At 39.1% G+C, this 16,238-nt stretch overlaps 1 protein-coding gene across 8 annotated transcripts; it reads right to left on the bottom strand.

The window, feature by feature from the left end:
• Window positions 1–2,360: 2,360 nt before the first annotated feature.
• Window positions 2,361–15,311, bottom strand: apold1b (apolipoprotein L domain containing 1b). Of its 8 annotated transcripts, none has more exons than XM_061031166.1 (24): window positions 14,970–15,310; window positions 14,316–14,388; window positions 14,163–14,228; window positions 14,040–14,084; window positions 13,892–13,948; window positions 12,257–12,316; window positions 11,488–11,529; window positions 11,335–11,397; window positions 11,175–11,249; window positions 11,033–11,092; window positions 10,839–10,913; window positions 10,527–10,589; window positions 10,333–10,410; window positions 9,765–9,824; window positions 9,596–9,667; window positions 9,271–9,342; window positions 6,893–6,970; window positions 6,737–6,790; window positions 6,543–6,578; window positions 4,575–4,652; window positions 4,431–4,470; window positions 4,292–4,337; window positions 3,158–3,572; window positions 2,361–3,041 (listed from the first exon to the last, which is right to left on the bottom strand). In XM_061031166.1, the coding sequence occupies exons 2-24, from the start codon at window positions 14,385–14,387 to the stop codon at window positions 2,559–2,561; spliced, it is 2,190 nt and encodes a 729-aa protein (XP_060887149.1). In that variant the 5' UTR covers window position 14,388; window positions 14,970–15,310; the 3' UTR covers window positions 2,361–2,558. The 8 variants fall into 8 exon arrangements, with proteins under 8 accessions (XP_060887149.1, XP_060887150.1, XP_060887151.1 ...); XM_061031167.1 differs by having other exon boundaries at window positions 11,488–11,526; XM_061031168.1 differs by lacking the exon at window positions 13,892–13,948.
• Window positions 15,312–16,238: the final 927 nt, after the last annotated feature.

Raw genomic sequence — 16,238 nt, 5'->3', positions numbered from 1 at the left:
ACCATCGTCACAACCATCATCATTAAGTTAGTAGGTATTCATGAAAGAGCTGGGTCTTTAGCTTTGGCTTTGTTCTGAAATTGAAACATTAAGCCACAAGAATGCAGCTCTGCTTGTCAGTCTTGCTTCACTGCCATGTGGTGTTAAGTTTGATGTAAAGACCGTCCCCCTCCACATCTATCAATATGACAGGCTTATCTAACTCGTGTTCCCAAAACCAGGCAAACATGTTCGAATGGAATTCACACACTGACGCAAACTGAGCTCAGCTCGTCTGCGTCTGCGTTTCTATTGAGTATACAAAATGCAAACAAAAGAAAAAGACAAATAAATCTGCATAAGTGTGAACACAAAGTAGACGTGCCTTTTTCTTAAGTTGACGTCATGCAGCATTTGTCGACTCTTGTGAAAAGAAAAGAAAAGATTTCACATCCTTGTCGTCAAGGACTGCAGACGTGTTTGCTCAAGCTTCATCATCAAGTTTGGACTAAAAAAAACCCAGGCTGTATGTTTGTATACATATGTTTGTATGTTTAATTTAACATTCATAAAGACTTTTATTTGATTGATTTGAACCACTCATATTTTATTTTTCTAAAACTTAAAACTAAACCATACGTTCACAATAAGATTCTTCCCACGAGTTGTTGGATCATATTTTAGAGAAAGGCTGAATGGTTTGTTGATTTATTAGTCATCACTGAATAACCTTATATCTGAAAGCAAACACATGATTGTTGGTGCTACGTTCTCTAAGACTACAGCTCCACTTCTATGTGGACTGAAGGAGTTCAAACTCTTCATCATCACAAGGATTTTAATGAGACACAGGTTTCATCATCCTGTATGTCGAGCATAAATTCAAGTCTTTCTGGTACACCCACCGTTTTCAAAGCTAATGAAGCTAATGACCATTGACTCATTTTATGACTTTTTTTTACCTGCCTGTTGCAGCTTTGCTTTTTTTTTTTTTAAATCCTTCTCCATAAGATCACAATTAATCATGCAGCCCTAGCAGCCTAAACAAGTTAGATCAGATTGTTTCTCTGTTATTCAACAAGAAGGAAATAAATGCTTTCATGATGAGAAGAGGGTAGATGTTTTCATGTTTGCCATAGGTGTACCATTTAGAGTCGATCATTATCAGTCATATAGAAACTTTCAATCCGTGACCAGATGAGATGTCTCAAAGATGAATTACAGTCGCTGCCCCACCTACTTTAACGACACTTACCAGAAACATCTTTTTCTTCCTTCTTGGAGATGAGCCGGAAAAGAAAGAAATGTCTATGTGCACATTTTCGTTTTGTACTTGTTCACCTTATCACAATAAAAAAAAGGAAAAAAGAAAGAAATGGTCTATACTTTCAAAGGTTCCCAATACACTTTGAGAACTAAGTTTGAGCCGCCCAAGAACGCTAACAAGCAGCGTTAGCTTTATTTAAGGTTCCACAAGCCAAAAAGGAGCAGGACCTCCACATCGTAAGATTGTCGGTTTATGAAACACAGAGCTTACTTCTGTCTGATGAGAAAATAGCCCAGTTTCTTTGTTTCGTTTGACCGAGAACAATATATAATCTATTTTCCATTTTTGGCCAAATTGTGATATGGTGTGATGTGACTAGTGAAGTGGTTGTTCACCATGCCAGCTGGAATGTGCACATATAAATGTTTACACTGTTACAATAATGAAGCCTGCTGAAAAGGAAAGCATGGACAGAAACATATGTCAGTGTACACACTGACATATGGACCTGTCCTCCGTTTTTATTCATTTGTAATCAGGACTGAAAGAATCATAGTTGACACTGGGTAAAGCGTAGGGCAGCACAATGAGGGCTTAACGGTCACAAGCCCATTTAGTCAGACCCATTATCATCTTTTGTTCCAGTTGCTCAACTTTTTTTCTGCGCTCTCTCATTGTTTATCATGTAACTCGACATGCGTCAGTTATCTGATCTGACAGCTCCCATGAAGTACTCTGCTCATACTTCTTCAATCAGATAAAATCAGGTACTTAAAAAACGACTGAAGAAGGTTATTTTTCACCTGTCTGTGTAGGAAACTTATACTCTTTGTGGGACTCTCCAATTTAGATTTTTTTGTTGTGAAGGTCACACTGAGAGGATTTAAGTCACTGATATTTTAGTTTTTCAGATTGTTGCTCACAAAGATATGGAAGTGAGGATTTTTTTTTTTTTTTTTTTTTTAAAGTGGTGTTGAAATGGAGAGGGGCAGGATTAGCAGCATTTTACTTGCATCACTGCATCACACGGTCATCACGCCTCCTGTGTCACCCTCGACCGGTCTGTTGGGTGTTCAGTTCCAATCTTTCACAACTTCAAGAACTGACAGACAAATAAGCATAAAAACACTTTTATTGCTGGGAAACATTGTAATAACAATCTTTCATACATATCATTAAAAACTACTTCTATAAATAAGTGAAATATTAAAATGTACAAAGAAAAAAAAACTACAGCATTATTAGTTTTTGCTCAAACTTCATTTTGTGGAAAAAGATTGTTTTAGTGACAGTGAGGTTTTGGTTTTGTCCTTCAATCTTCAAGTTCAAGGAGTTTCTTCAAATCAGCCTTCAGCAGCTCCTCGTCCTCTTCCTCCTCCTCCACCTCTACCTCCACCCCATCCATGGTTCTCTGCAGCTCTTCCTTGATGCGGTTCAGCTCCAGCAGCCCGTCCTGCAGGTCCTTGCAAACCTCGCGGATCTTGGCCGCGAACTCCGTCTTGGCTCCCTTGTTGAGCTCCACCGAATCCTTGGCGAGGAAGAAGACGTCCAGAGCGAGGAAGAGGCCCGACATGACCCCGGTCGTGACGCTCATCACCTGAACGGCTTTGGCGGCGCTCCCCGCGGCGCCAAGGACCTGGACCGTGCCGATCAGGCTCTCCGTGTTGATGACCAGAGCCTTCCCGGCGCGGCCGCCCTCCTTCATCACGTGTTTGACGTTCTGGTTCAGGTGCTTCTTTGAGATGCTCTCGGCGTACTGCTCAAAGTTCCACTCGTCGAGCGTCTCCATCCCCTCCTGTTGGGTGAGTAAGGGGATTATATATTCTCAATAAACACAAAAACTCAAGGTGATTCAGATTTACAATGAACTTATGATTAGTATGATTTTATAATAAAAAAAAAACATCTCACCTGCACAAACTCCAGGCACTCCTTGATGTCCTTCATCTCTTCCTCGTAGTCCTGGATCATCTTCTCCACCTTCTTGCGGTCCGTCTTCGAATGCACCGTGTCCGTGATGTTCGCCGAGGCCGAAGTCACCCCGCCCGCCGTGGCCACGCCGATGCCCACGGCGGTGACGATGAGCGACGTGCCCATCGTAAACGGCGCCAGGATGAGGCCGGTTATGGTGGTGATGGAGCCCGCGACGCTGGCCACGCCGCCGCCGATGCTGGCCGAGACGGTCTTCTTGTGGAACAGGTCTGCCGCGTCAGCCAATGAGAGCAGCTCCAGGATCCTCTGCTGCAGCGAAGCGCCGCGCTGGTTGAAGAAGCGCACGAAAAGACGAGCCGCCATGAAGACGCGATCGGCCGCTTGTTCCACCACTCTGAGATGAGGAAACAAAGGAACATGGGTTACACTGGATTGTAATGACTACAGGTTTGTTTGTCAAGTTGGGGCGCTGGTGGCGCAGTAGGTTGTGCGCAAGCCCCATGTATGGAGGCTGTAGTCCTCCAAGCAGGATTGAATCCCACCTGTGGCTACTTTCCCGCATGTCATTCCATACTCTCTCTCTTCCTGATTTCCAACTCTATCCACTGTCCTGTCGCTCTATTAAAAATTACAAGTGAAGGAAGAAGCAGGATACAATTATAATTTAACTTGAAAAAGATTTGGGCATCGTCCAGGATGCGTCCAACCAGAAAATGGATGGATGGATTGACATTAAACTTTTTAGTATAAAATTAAATTGTATGATTGTGGGGCTGCTGTGGCTTTGATCTCAGCTCCTACAGTCTCCATGGTGATGTGTTCTTTGGCAAGACAAGGAAACCCCAAATCTCCCAGTGGCACTAACATCAGCGTGTGGGTGTGATTAGTCAGAACTGATGGCCACTTTATATCGCAGCCTGTGCCATCAAGGTGTGAATTTGGTGTAAATGTAAATTTGACATTTAAAAGTGTAAACCCACTTTGAAAACTGCTTTGTAAGTATGATTGATGAGATTTGGACATCAAATGCAACTATGTTTGGAATTGTAATCATAGTGATGTTATCGTGTTTGAAAGTTTGAAATTGTCGCCTTCAATAGATGTGATACTTACTCTTCAGCTGCATCATCCTGGTTCGCCACATTCCACTCGTCCCATCCTAACAAGACATTTAGATCAGTTCAGCAACAGCTTTCAACTGCGAGAATGATCACCAATAGATCATCAAAAATTATATTATTATCACACATACCCTCTACTGTTCTCCACCACGCTACCAGGCCCTCCTCATCCTGGAAACGACCAATTACAACATTTAAAAAAGAAGTAGACGTGCAGGGTTATTCAATGAAAGCTTTATTTGAGATCTTAATGTTGATTTCAAATTTCAGCTTACGTCTAGAGGGTCTGGAACAGTTCCTTCACTGTGCACTGGTATTTCTGCCATCTCTAGAGTCTGAACTTCCACGGTCTCCTAAAACAGAGAAATAAAAATGTTGTCACAACCTTTGGACACATTAATGTTCTGAGCTGTTACAAAGTGCTTTCAGTCTACAATCTGACAGACAATGGGGTTAGATTTGCATCATGCAAAGTCAAATTCCTCGTATGCGTAAATGTACTTGGCAATACAAAGTACCATTCTGATTCTGGGTGACCTTTTCAAAAAGTGAAGTTTAGTGCTTCAATGCTGCTCTGTTGTTTACCATTTGCAAGGCTACTTCTAACCGCTAACCAGCTACCATCAGACATGTGAAAATATGTATACAATTTATATAGCACATTTAAAAACATGGGTTTAAAAAGTGCTTTGACATGCAGCAAATGCAGAAAAAAGCAAAATAAACCAATCACAGAAGAACATAAACAACAGCAAAACTATAGACACTGTTGGTGTAAGGGCCTCAAACGCACCATTCAAAGCAAGATGAGGAATCAGGCATTCCCCCTTCTCAATATCATATTTCATCAACTGTGTAAATACGTATCCTATTACTTATGGACTTAACACTTCCAACATGAACATAACAGTCTAAATAATGTATTATTGTAAAATGCAGTCTAAGTATTTCATGGGTGCAACCCACACACTCTGCTCTGCTGCTCATCCCACAAGTGCACATTCCTTACAAATGTGGCAACATTTAAAAAGGGTGTTCCCAACGGTAAAAGATTGATTGCCAAGAAGCATTGTGACAACAAAGAAATAATCCACCAAACACAAATTTCCTTACATTTTGTGTAATGTTTATAATAAATACCACACCTTTGGCCCTGCAATATCACCTGTGTAAATATTGACATACTCACAGGCTTTTGTTTTGGATATTATGTCGGTAAAACAGTAAAAGCTAAAATTCCAGTCCCTCACTATCATGGATCTATGAAAAAAATTAAATTAATACCACAATTGCAGTGTATTCAAAAAATGTAGTTTCAATGGGAGTCAATGGCACAAGAAAATGACGAAGGACTAAAGGTGCGATTTTTTTTTTTTTTAACATTGTATTAAAGAGTTGAGAAATACATGAATTTTTTTAATTCACCCCAAAACTACAGGAGGGTTAAATAACATTTAAAGTCGAAGTCGGCTACAACGGGGTTATCATGACATACAAGCTCATAGTATAAAATGTTACAAAAGATCAGGGCCATGTTTTCAGCTTTTGTGAATTCTCAACCATCTATTTATTTTCTTGCCGTTTGCATGTCGCACATTATCAGAAGATGAAGGCACATTTCCTCCATCTTGATTACCCACTCTTTAAAAATGACCAGAATGGTAGATAAACCTCTTTATTTGAAGTGACATAACCTTATTGGCAGAAAGTATAAACTCACTTCTGCAGACCTACACTGTAGACTTATAAAAGTCGTCCAACGCTTCATTCCAATTATTTAAAATACGACACCAAGAGCAGCTGTCATTTCATTCTCCATTGTTCATTTCAATGTTTCCCTTATCATGTACCGCAGGCTCGGAGTTATCATGATAAGGCGATGTGCACAATAGAGTTCACCTGAGAAACCCAAAGGCAGCTGTGTCATAATGTGGTTGAACAACAAAGAGAGATTCGTTTGAATTGCAAATAGAACATTACCCATCCCTACACACCCTTTATAAATATATGAGCCCGCCTGAGTTATTGAAGCAGCGATGAGCCATGCATGCTTTTATTGACAGGCTTTCATGATGTCTCTACAAAGCGACTCGCATGCGAGGGTGTTATTACTCGACATACAGCTAAAGTAAACTGCACTGCAGCAATACATGTGTGGCCGACGATCTCCTTGGTGTGTCGGGGCCTTTGTACCTTTAAAGGACTGAATTGGGGGTTGGAAAGGTGCTAACTCTCTTACTCACCTGGGTCAGTTCCTGGGAGTCAGGTGATGCAGAGTCCTGTGGAGTAAGAAAATATATAAGAACTCTACATGTAAGAAAAAGCTTAAAAACTCAAGAACAGTCCCATTTTTATTGAACCAGCTAAACCAAACGTTATGTCATGTTATTGATTTATGAAGTGGACCCCTTTGGTTGAGCTGTATAATTATTGGTACCTTTGTTCCCGACCCAAACAATGCACTCGGTAGGATTCTCTTTAACTTGAACGTCTAGAGAGGAAATCAAGAACACACACACACCTCACTTTACGAGTCACCGTGACACGGTCGAACTGTTTAAAGTAAACATTTAGAAACTGCTGATGAACATACCATTCTTCTTTTTTTTGGCACCTCTGTTGGCTGGCTTTTCACTTCACAGCTAGTGTCGCCATCAGTGTACCAAATAGACTGTGAACAGGTGGAGGGATTAGTTTTAAACAGTTTGACTCAAGTTTAAATTATTTACATTTCCTGACAGGTGCTTTATTTTTAAATCTTTTGGAATATGATTAATAAACTCGATGTTTCTCAGTGACTCATAGGTGAGCCTTTTATTTTAAATCTTGTTATGATAAAACTGTAATCCACGGTCAGACTGATGTATTAGTCCACCATTGTTTAGAACTGACTCATGTTAAGACACTGAAGTACAACTGTCATGAAATATGAGCTATTGTTGTTTCCTTGTTAGCACATCATGTGCTTCTCACTTGGCAGTTGGTGCACATTTTTCCTTTAAGCCTATACCCAGAGATCAAGTTTGGTCAATCAGGTTGAGAACTAGATTCATTTAAGAAATTAACGGGAGACATATAAAACTAAGCAAAAGCACTGGGGATAGGAGTTTAAAAGGGACATATTATGAAAGCCATTCCATTGTCTGTTGAATTCCATCACAAGCGCACCTCATTCTACTTAATGAGGTACTGGTTAGGTGATCACCTGAACCAAATCTTATTTAACGAGGAAAAAGTATAAAAACCACTGCTGTGGACATCACTATCCTCTTGCAATAGGACAAGCTGGATGGCAAAAACAGTGCAAGTAGTACTTCAAAAGTAATTGGAATTAAAAAAAAAACAAAAAAAAAACTATTGCCCATGCCGAAAGAGTTTAAAAGAAACGTTTTGAGTGAGGAAAAGAAGGGTTCAATTCTGGCTTTACTGGCAGAGGGATACAGTGAGCGTCAGGTTGCTTCTATCCTTAAGATTTCTAAGACGGCGGTTCATAAGAACAAGGTCAAGCAGCAGACATTGGGGACAACAAAGCTACAGACCGGCAGAGGGCGAAAACGACTCTCCACTGAACGGGATGACCGTCAACTCATTCGAATGTCACTCAGCAACCGTACAAAGACATCAAGTGACCTACAAAAAGAATGGCAAATGGCAGCTGGGGTGAAGTGCTCCTAGGGGCAGGGCTCAAGTCGTGTAAAGCTAGAAAAAAAGCCCTTCATCAATGAGAAGCAAAGAAGAGCCAGGCTGAAGTTTGCAAAAGACCATAATGATTGGACCATAGAGGACTGGAGTAAGGTCATCTTCTCTGATGAGTCCAATTTTCAGCTTTGCCCAACACCTGGTCGTCTAATGGTTAGACCTGGAGAGGCCTACAAGCCACAGTGTCTCGCACCCACTGTGAAATTTGGTGGCGGATCGGTGATGATCTGGGGGTGCTTCAGTAAGGCTGGAATCGGGCAGATTCGTCTTTGCGAAGGACACGTGAATCAAGCCACGTACAAGGTTGTCCTGGAAGAAAACTTGCTTCCTTCTGCTCTGGCAATGTTCCCCAACTCTGAGGATTGTTTTTTTCCAGCAGGACAATGCTCCATGCCACACAGCTAAGTCAATCAAGGTGTGGATGAAGGACCACCAGACCCTGTCATGGCCAGCCCAATCTCCAGACCTGAACCCCATTGAAAACCTCTGGGATGTGATCAAGAGGAAGATGGATGGTCACAAGCCATCAAACAAAGCTGAGCTGCTTGAATTTTTGCACCAGGAGTGGCATAAAGTCACCCAACAGCAATGTGAAAGACTGGTGGAGAGCATGCCAAGATGCATGAAAGCTGTGATTGACAATCAGGGTTATTCCACCAAATATTGATTGAAGTTAAAACATTATATGGTCTTGTGTATGAATGGATATGAACGTGTTTTCTTTGCATTATTTAAGGTCTGAAAACACTGCATCTTTTATTTTCTTTCGACCATTTGACATTTTCTGCAAATAAATGCTCTAAATGACAATACTGTAAGTTGGAATTTGGAGAAATGTTGTCAGTAGTTGATAGAATAAAACAAAACTGTTCATTTTACTCAAACGCATACCTTCAAATAGTACAATCAGAGAAACTGATAATTTTGCAGTGGTCTCTTAATTTTTTCCAGAGCTGTATATTTGGGTAACCTGAGTGTCTACCGACCCACAAAATGTGAAATAAACCCATCCAGTCCTTTGTTTGTGGTCTGCATAAGTCTTACAACACAGAGAAAAATGCTCTCCTTGTGACATCACAGTGGGATTCTGGTAAAAACATACCCTCCCCTCCCCTGGTACCTGAGAGAGCTGGTTTATACAGGGTCACAAACCTCCTCTGGTGCTTGATTCATGTTATACTTTGACCAAAGCACAGCACAGATGTTTCATTTAGACCACAGGGGGACTGTTTGAAAAGGTGGAACAGGGGATAATATGTGTTAATGTCTCACATGTCTCTCTATGGTGCTGTCGTCCAAGCTTTCAGTGCTGGTGGAGTGCTCTTTTTGTAAGGTTTTGGGTTCCTGATAGGAAATGAGAAAAGTTGGGTTAAATTAATAAATGTTAACTTTTGGCATCCAAAGATCAAATTACATGATATTTTTCAAATTAGCCAACTGTGTTCAAAGTACAGGGAAGCTAATGGAGTTAGGCTAAGGATCTTTATCATGAGGTCTTTTATTATTATTGCTAAAACACCATGCATCAAGATGATCTCTGACGTATTAAAAAGCCAAAGCACATACTCCTCCTCCCCCAAAAACAAATCACCTTAACCTTCATCTGCGTCTTCAGTGACGGATCTGGTTTTGGAACTGCTGAGTCCGTTTCACATTCCTCCTCTGGCATCTGCATCGCAACAAAAACAGCCCCAAAAAATACTTCAAACAGGTGAAATTTCAACAACTTGACATGCGATTAGGAAATATTACGATGTTGACTCTACCTGTGTGTAAGACCTAAAGGGGTTAACTCTCTGCATCATCCCTTTGAACATCCCAGGGTTCTAAAATATAATCCATCGACAATTGAAGAGAGATAAAAAGTGAATACAATCATTCATCCCTTTGTATCTCACATGGGTCACATTTGAAAAGCAGACAGAAGCTTTGAACTTTCAACAAGGCTTTGGTTCTTTTCTCTGGCGCCATCTGGTGGTAGTCGGGATAATAACATTGGCAAACAGCAAAGCAGGCTGCCTCGAGGTCTCTCTGTTTACTGCTATAAAATATGCCTGTTTGCTCACAGAACCAAGTGGAGAATAAACAAGCAAACTCCCTTATTGCATGGTAAGGATGCTGATAAATGAAATGATTTCATTGGACCAAAAACTCCCTATAAAGATGATCTAACATGACTTAAAGTCTTTCTTGCTAAATTTAAGCACATCTTAAGACTAAGGGCTTGCATGATTATTATTTCTACATTCATTTGATGACATGCATACATTGTGAACTATCTGATGTTATTATTCAAACAAACAAAGATATTACGTCGTCTGCTTTTTGATCTACCTGCTTCTCGGGCAGGTTGTTGTTTTCTGTCAAGCTTCCCTTGCTGGAGGACAGCTCGTTGCTGAGGGGCTGCGAGTCCTGAAATGTCAACATGCGGGAAAACAAACTTTAAAAAAAAAAAAACGCACAACAGAAACTGCAGACGAGAAGGAACCACTCTGTTGTCATCGGTATTAAAAAACCTGCCCTGGTACCTTTGGCTGTGAGGATTTGAACGGGTTGACCTTTTGCATCACTCCTGCGAACATCCCTGGATTCTAAAGATGAAAAACAAATTGGACAATGACTCTACAGAACACGCTGAAAACCTACACAGAAATCTTACTAACTTGCATTTTTGCAATCATCCACGTCACCTCTCTACAGAAACGCTTTGTTTAAATCGTCTTCAACAGCTTAAACTATGTCCAGTTCCCTTTCCCCCTTTGGATCAAGCTTCCATTTGAAAGTCAGTCCGACTTTTTCCATCCATGGATGATGTACAGACTACAGCAGACTGAATTTACCTCTTTGACTTCAGTTTCTTTCTCAATCTCTGGTGGATCTGCGGCTTCATTTTGAGCATCGCTCTTTGGCACCTGCTGCCAACAAAACAAAAAAAAAAGGAATAAAATGAAAACCTAAAAAAGTACTCAAAACGATATTAATTCCAAGTTAGTCTGAGTTTTTTTTTTAAATGTGAAATATTCAGAGAAGATACCTGTGTGAAGGGCTTGAACGGGTTGACTTTCTGCATCATGTCTTTAAACATATTTGGATTCTGAAACACATGAAGATCATCCTGTGCTTAATCAAGTAACATCCACGATGAGCATGTAGAGACTTTTGTAAAATTGATCTACCTCTTTCTCTGACGAGGTATTGTCTGCTAAGCTTCCACTGCTGGAGGAGAGTTCATTGTTGAGAACCTGGGAGTCCTAACAAAGTCGACATGCGAGATGAATACACAAATTGAGAATTGCTCGCCTTCAAATCGGTGTAATCGGTATCATGTTCTGGTACCTTTGGCTGGGAGGATTTGAACGGGTTGACCTTCTGCATCATTCCTGCAAACGTCCCTGGATTCTAAATCGAAGACACATTCATTGGACAATCAGAGTCGGACACATTGTTATAATAATAAAAATTGTGAGTCAGCGCGCAGACTCAGTTTACCTCTTTAGCTTCATTTTGAGCATCGCTCTTTGGCACCTGCTGCTGAGAGAACAAAGACGGTGATAAAAAAAGAAAGAAAAAAAGAGTTTTAGGTTTGTCTTTTATCACATGTGCAGAGAAGATACCCGAGTCAAGGGCTTGTACGGGTTGACTTTCTGCATGTCTTTGAACACCCCGGGGTTCTGAAACACAAGCTCCAACTTAACTCTGCTACATCAAGTAAGATTCATTACAATAGAGAATGAAAATTAATGTCCTCTGATCGAGAGCTGTCCATGAAGAAACAAAATATACACATTCTTATTTTTTTTCCTGTTCTCTTTTTCTTTTCCTCCCTCTTTTTATGATGGCCACATTAACACCAAAATGTTTTTCTTTCCATTAATGTTGACATATACAGTATATATATATATTTTTTTATATTTTCTTTCCCTCTAAATTATCTTCAATTTTGTTTCTGTTTATTTTTCTTGCTACTTCCCACTCAGCCACTCACTTTAAAGCATCACACTGCCACACACACTTTTCTTATACACTACCTCAACTTACTACTTGACTTTTATTAGATCTACTTTAATTATATTCGTCTTTGCCTGTCTTTGTTTATTTGCCGTTGCTTTAATTGTCATGTCTATGTGCACATTTTTGTTTTGTACTTGTTCACCTTATCACAATTAAAAAAAAAAACGGAAGAAAGTTAAAATAAAAAGGGATTACAAAACAGATAAATTGGGTTTCTTAATGACGTTAATGGCGTTCTTTCCCCCACCTGTTTGGAGTCCGAGTCTCGTCCCTGTTCCAGTGACTCTGATGATGAAGCTTTAGGGACCTGCGTTAGAACATTGACCATGAGTTGACAGCTCATTGTCCAGCACAAATCCTTCATTCTCACGGTTGCTGTAACAGCTAGCAGACAATGCTCTGGTTCACCTTTTTCTCTACATGTACAAGTCTCCCTGTTGTCTTTAAATCGTGACCCAAATTTCTGATATTTTTTCAATCAATTAAATTTATTTAATTTGAAAAGAAGTGGAGGTTTGTATGGAGGACTAAAAGTGCCAAAATTAAATATATAAATATATAATTAATTAAATCATTAAATGTGTCATCAATTATTTAATATTGGAAATAAATCAACAAATATATAATTATTTAATTAAATGCATGTGTTATTAAATAATTAAATAATTATTTAAATGTGTCATTAATTATTTAAAATTGGTAATATATAAATAAATAATTTATGAAATACATAAATAAATGTTTAAATAATTATTTAAAATGTTCATTCATTCTATGTAAAAACACATCTATTTATTCCACTATTTATTTAATTATTTCATGTTTCCTGCTCCAGCAGTGCATCATGAAATAATTTTATCTGTCATCCTCTCCCATCAAACTCAGTAGGCGGGATTAACGTTGATCGAGTCACAAACCATTGCGAGTCAAACAAACATGGCAGCAATCACAGAGGATCTGCATGAGCTCTCCCGTGAGTTAATAACAGATATTTTAGACCTGGCAGAGAATGCTGACGCTGGAATTTCGGACCCTGAACATGTGGCTAGCAAAGCAGAGGGATTTATTGAAGTTCTTGGAGTTATTTCCGCTCTCTCTGATCAAGATATTGACCCAAGAGTGTTCGCAAACTTAGAAGAAGTTCTCCAGCGCTTCTCCCGTACTGGGCCGCAACACACACACGAACCAGGGCGCCCGGCTTTTGACATACCCACTGCCATTCTAGAGCATCATGTCCGGTGTGGGCTACCAGCTCATGCAGATCCTCTGTCATTGCTGCCATGTTTGTTTGACTCGCAATGGTTTGTGACTCGATCAGCGTTAATCCCGCCCACTGAGTTTGATGGGAGAGGATGACAGATAAAATTATTTCATGATGCACTGCTGGAGCAGGAAACATGAAATAATTAAATAAATAGATGTGTTTTTACATAGAATGAATGAACATTTTAAATAATTATTTAAACATTTATTTAATTATTTATGTATTTCATAAATTATTTATATATTACCAATTTTAAATAATGATAATTATTTAATACCACATGCCAACACGCATTTAATTAATTAAATAATTACATATTTATTTATATATTTGTTGATTTATTTCCAATATTAAATAATTGATGACACATTTAATGATTTAATTAATTATATATTTCATTTTGGCACTTTTAGTCCTCCACAGGGTTTGGACCACGATGGGACAAAACATGATAGGAAAAAAAGGCTCTCCATAAACTTTTGTGCCCTCACATTTCTTCTGGCACACATTCGGGACCTACTGAAAGTCGGAATCGCGACCCACTTCATGGTCCCGACCCCACCAGTTGAGTACCAAATGGTCTGAAGTGTAACAATTGCTTTTATTGAAATGTTTTACCTGTGACGTGTACTTGAATGGGTTGACCCTTTTCATAACTCCCATCACGCCAGTCCTCTGATGTTTATACAAAACACACAGATTAAATAAACCCAAACATACTCAGCAGTGGTTGTTGAGATATTACAAATGTGGGACTCTTTCTTACCTTAGTTTTGGGGTTTATCTCACTTGTGACCTCACTGGTATTTTCCTATTAAGAGAGAATAACAGTCAGAATGAGGGGAGACACCTGTTGTCCATGTGTGGGTTTGAACAATCAGCCAATCACCTGTGAGGCTTCGGTCACTTCAGCATCATGTCGGCCCATGCTGTGTGCGATGGGTCTGTCTACTTCCTGGTGACGATGAATAAACCAGCAATTAATTAAACAAACACACAAAGACAAACAAAATACTGCCTCTTTCTCTTGAGCTCTTCATACCTCCTTGCTGGGTTTTGGTGTGACATGTGGAGTTGTTGAAGAAGCGCCTTTGTCTCTTCTGAACATATTCATGCTGAAATACAAAAGTTTTCAATACAAACAGAATACAGAGCTCTACATAAACTCAGTCACGTTGGACAAGGTCGTTTGATGGCCCGACAAACCAAACCCCGGTCATATTTTTGAGTATTTTAGATGCAATGTTTATCGGATTTAAATGTCGTTTAAAGTTGAGTAAGATGCTTAGTGGAAAATACCGTTTCAGTGAAGAAAAACAACAACAACAACAACAACCTCTAACTCAAAGAACCGGTTGTTTTGTACACTACCTCAGCTGATCGCTTACGTCAGTCTCAGCCCGAGCATGAAAGCACAGCAAAAGTTATAATGTGTCAGTCCGGTTGAAGTTTTGTCAAAAAAGATTTTGCCGAATTACAAGAAAGTGTCAAACTGAGCGGGGCTATGTGAGGAATTCGTGTTCATCGACGTGTATCGAGCAAAAAACGCAACAAACCTTTAAATCGGTAGAACTTCGAACGGAGTTTCGCTTGAACGTCACATACGCGTCAGAAACAGCACCGCGCTTTGTATGAGCGACTATGGAGGAATGTTTGACAACACAAAACGACACAATGAAACAAGCAGGGTGCCTACCTCAGTGTTGCGACAGGAAATCAATAATAAAAGAATATGCTGGGTTGCTAAAACACAACAGAAGCGTTAACTAGTTTTTAACTAGTTGATCAAGTTGATCTCCAAAGTCTCTCACTTCCCCTTCATCACGTAGAGACGTCACGACACAAAGTGAGGCGGACCTCAAAGGTGTTTGACTACCGATGATACTGTCACTCCTGCCGGCTCTGATTTCAGGTGAACATTTAGTTTTAAAAAGTGAACAATGGATGAGTACTGAGTATCTCCGACAAGTAACTTCACTCCAGCGCTATAGTTAGACTATAGTTTTAGTTAACAGAGTCCCATGTCTTCATTTGATACACCTGTGTTTCCTGAACTGGGGCGTGGCCTCATTCCTCCAAGATTTATCTGGTCCCATCACGGATCTTTAGTCAGATCAGGACATACCTGACTGCCTCAAATAAAATCAGTATAATTACTTCTGGTTTATAATATACGACGGAAGATTAGGGCCACATTAATTTTTTTATTTTTTATTTTATTTCGAGATTAAAGTCGTAAATTTACGAGAATAAAGTTGTAAATTTACTAGATTAAAGTTGTAAATTTACAAGATTAAAGTTGTAAATTTACAAGATTAAAGTTGTAAATTTACGAGATTAAAGTCATAAATTTACAAGATTAAAATTGTAAATTTACTAGATTAAAGTTGTAAATTTACGAGATTAAAGTCGTAAATTAACGAGATTAAAGTCGTAAATTTACGAGATTAAAGTTATAAATTAACGAGATTAAAGTCGTAAATTTACGAGATTAAAGTCATAAATTAACGAGATTAAAGTTGTAAATTTACGAGATTAAAGTCATAAATTAACGAGATTAAAGTCGTAAATTTACAAGAATAAAGTTGTAAATTTACGAGATTAAAGTTGTAAATTAACAAGATTAAAATTGTAAATTTACGAGTTTAATCTCGAAATTTAAAAAAAAAAAGGCTTCTGTTTTGTCTAAACCTTTAATTTCTTCAAGAATTGTCTATAGCTTCACTTTTTAATAATAGTAATATAATAATAACGTGTGTACTACAAGCAAGTGAATACCTTATTTGGAATTATTATTGAAAACTTCTTAAACTTTAGCTCAAACCTCAGCTAAATTAAACTTTTAACAAAAACGAAAATCAAGCTTTATGTAGTTTGGATGGACAAACTGAAATTACCAAAAAAATTCAAATTGAAGGTTTTCAGTTTTAGTAAAGCGTTTTTTGTTTCATCAAAGTTCCTTCAG

Source organism: Labrus mixtus, chromosome 23 (assembly GCF_963584025.1).
Source record: "Labrus mixtus chromosome 23, fLabMix1.1, whole genome shotgun sequence".
Lineage (NCBI taxonomy): Eukaryota > Metazoa > Chordata > Actinopteri > Labriformes > Labridae > Labrus > Labrus mixtus.
This window is presented reverse-complemented; position numbering and strand designations above follow the sequence as displayed.

Bases quoted from the DNA above. Each gene is read 5' to 3' on its own strand.
- apold1b (XM_061031166.1), bottom strand. From the start codon at position 14,387: ATGAATATGTTCAGAAGAGACAAAGGCGCTTCTTCAACAACTCCACAT. The intron at 11,093-11,174 runs GTAGATCAATTT...CATGTGTTTCAG, and splicing joins ATACCTCGTCAGAGAAAGAG to AATCCAAATATGTTTAAAGA. The intron at 9,343-9,595 runs GTTAAGGTGATT...ATTTCCTATCAG, and splicing joins CACTGAAGACGCAGATGAAG to GAACCCAAAACCTTACAAAA.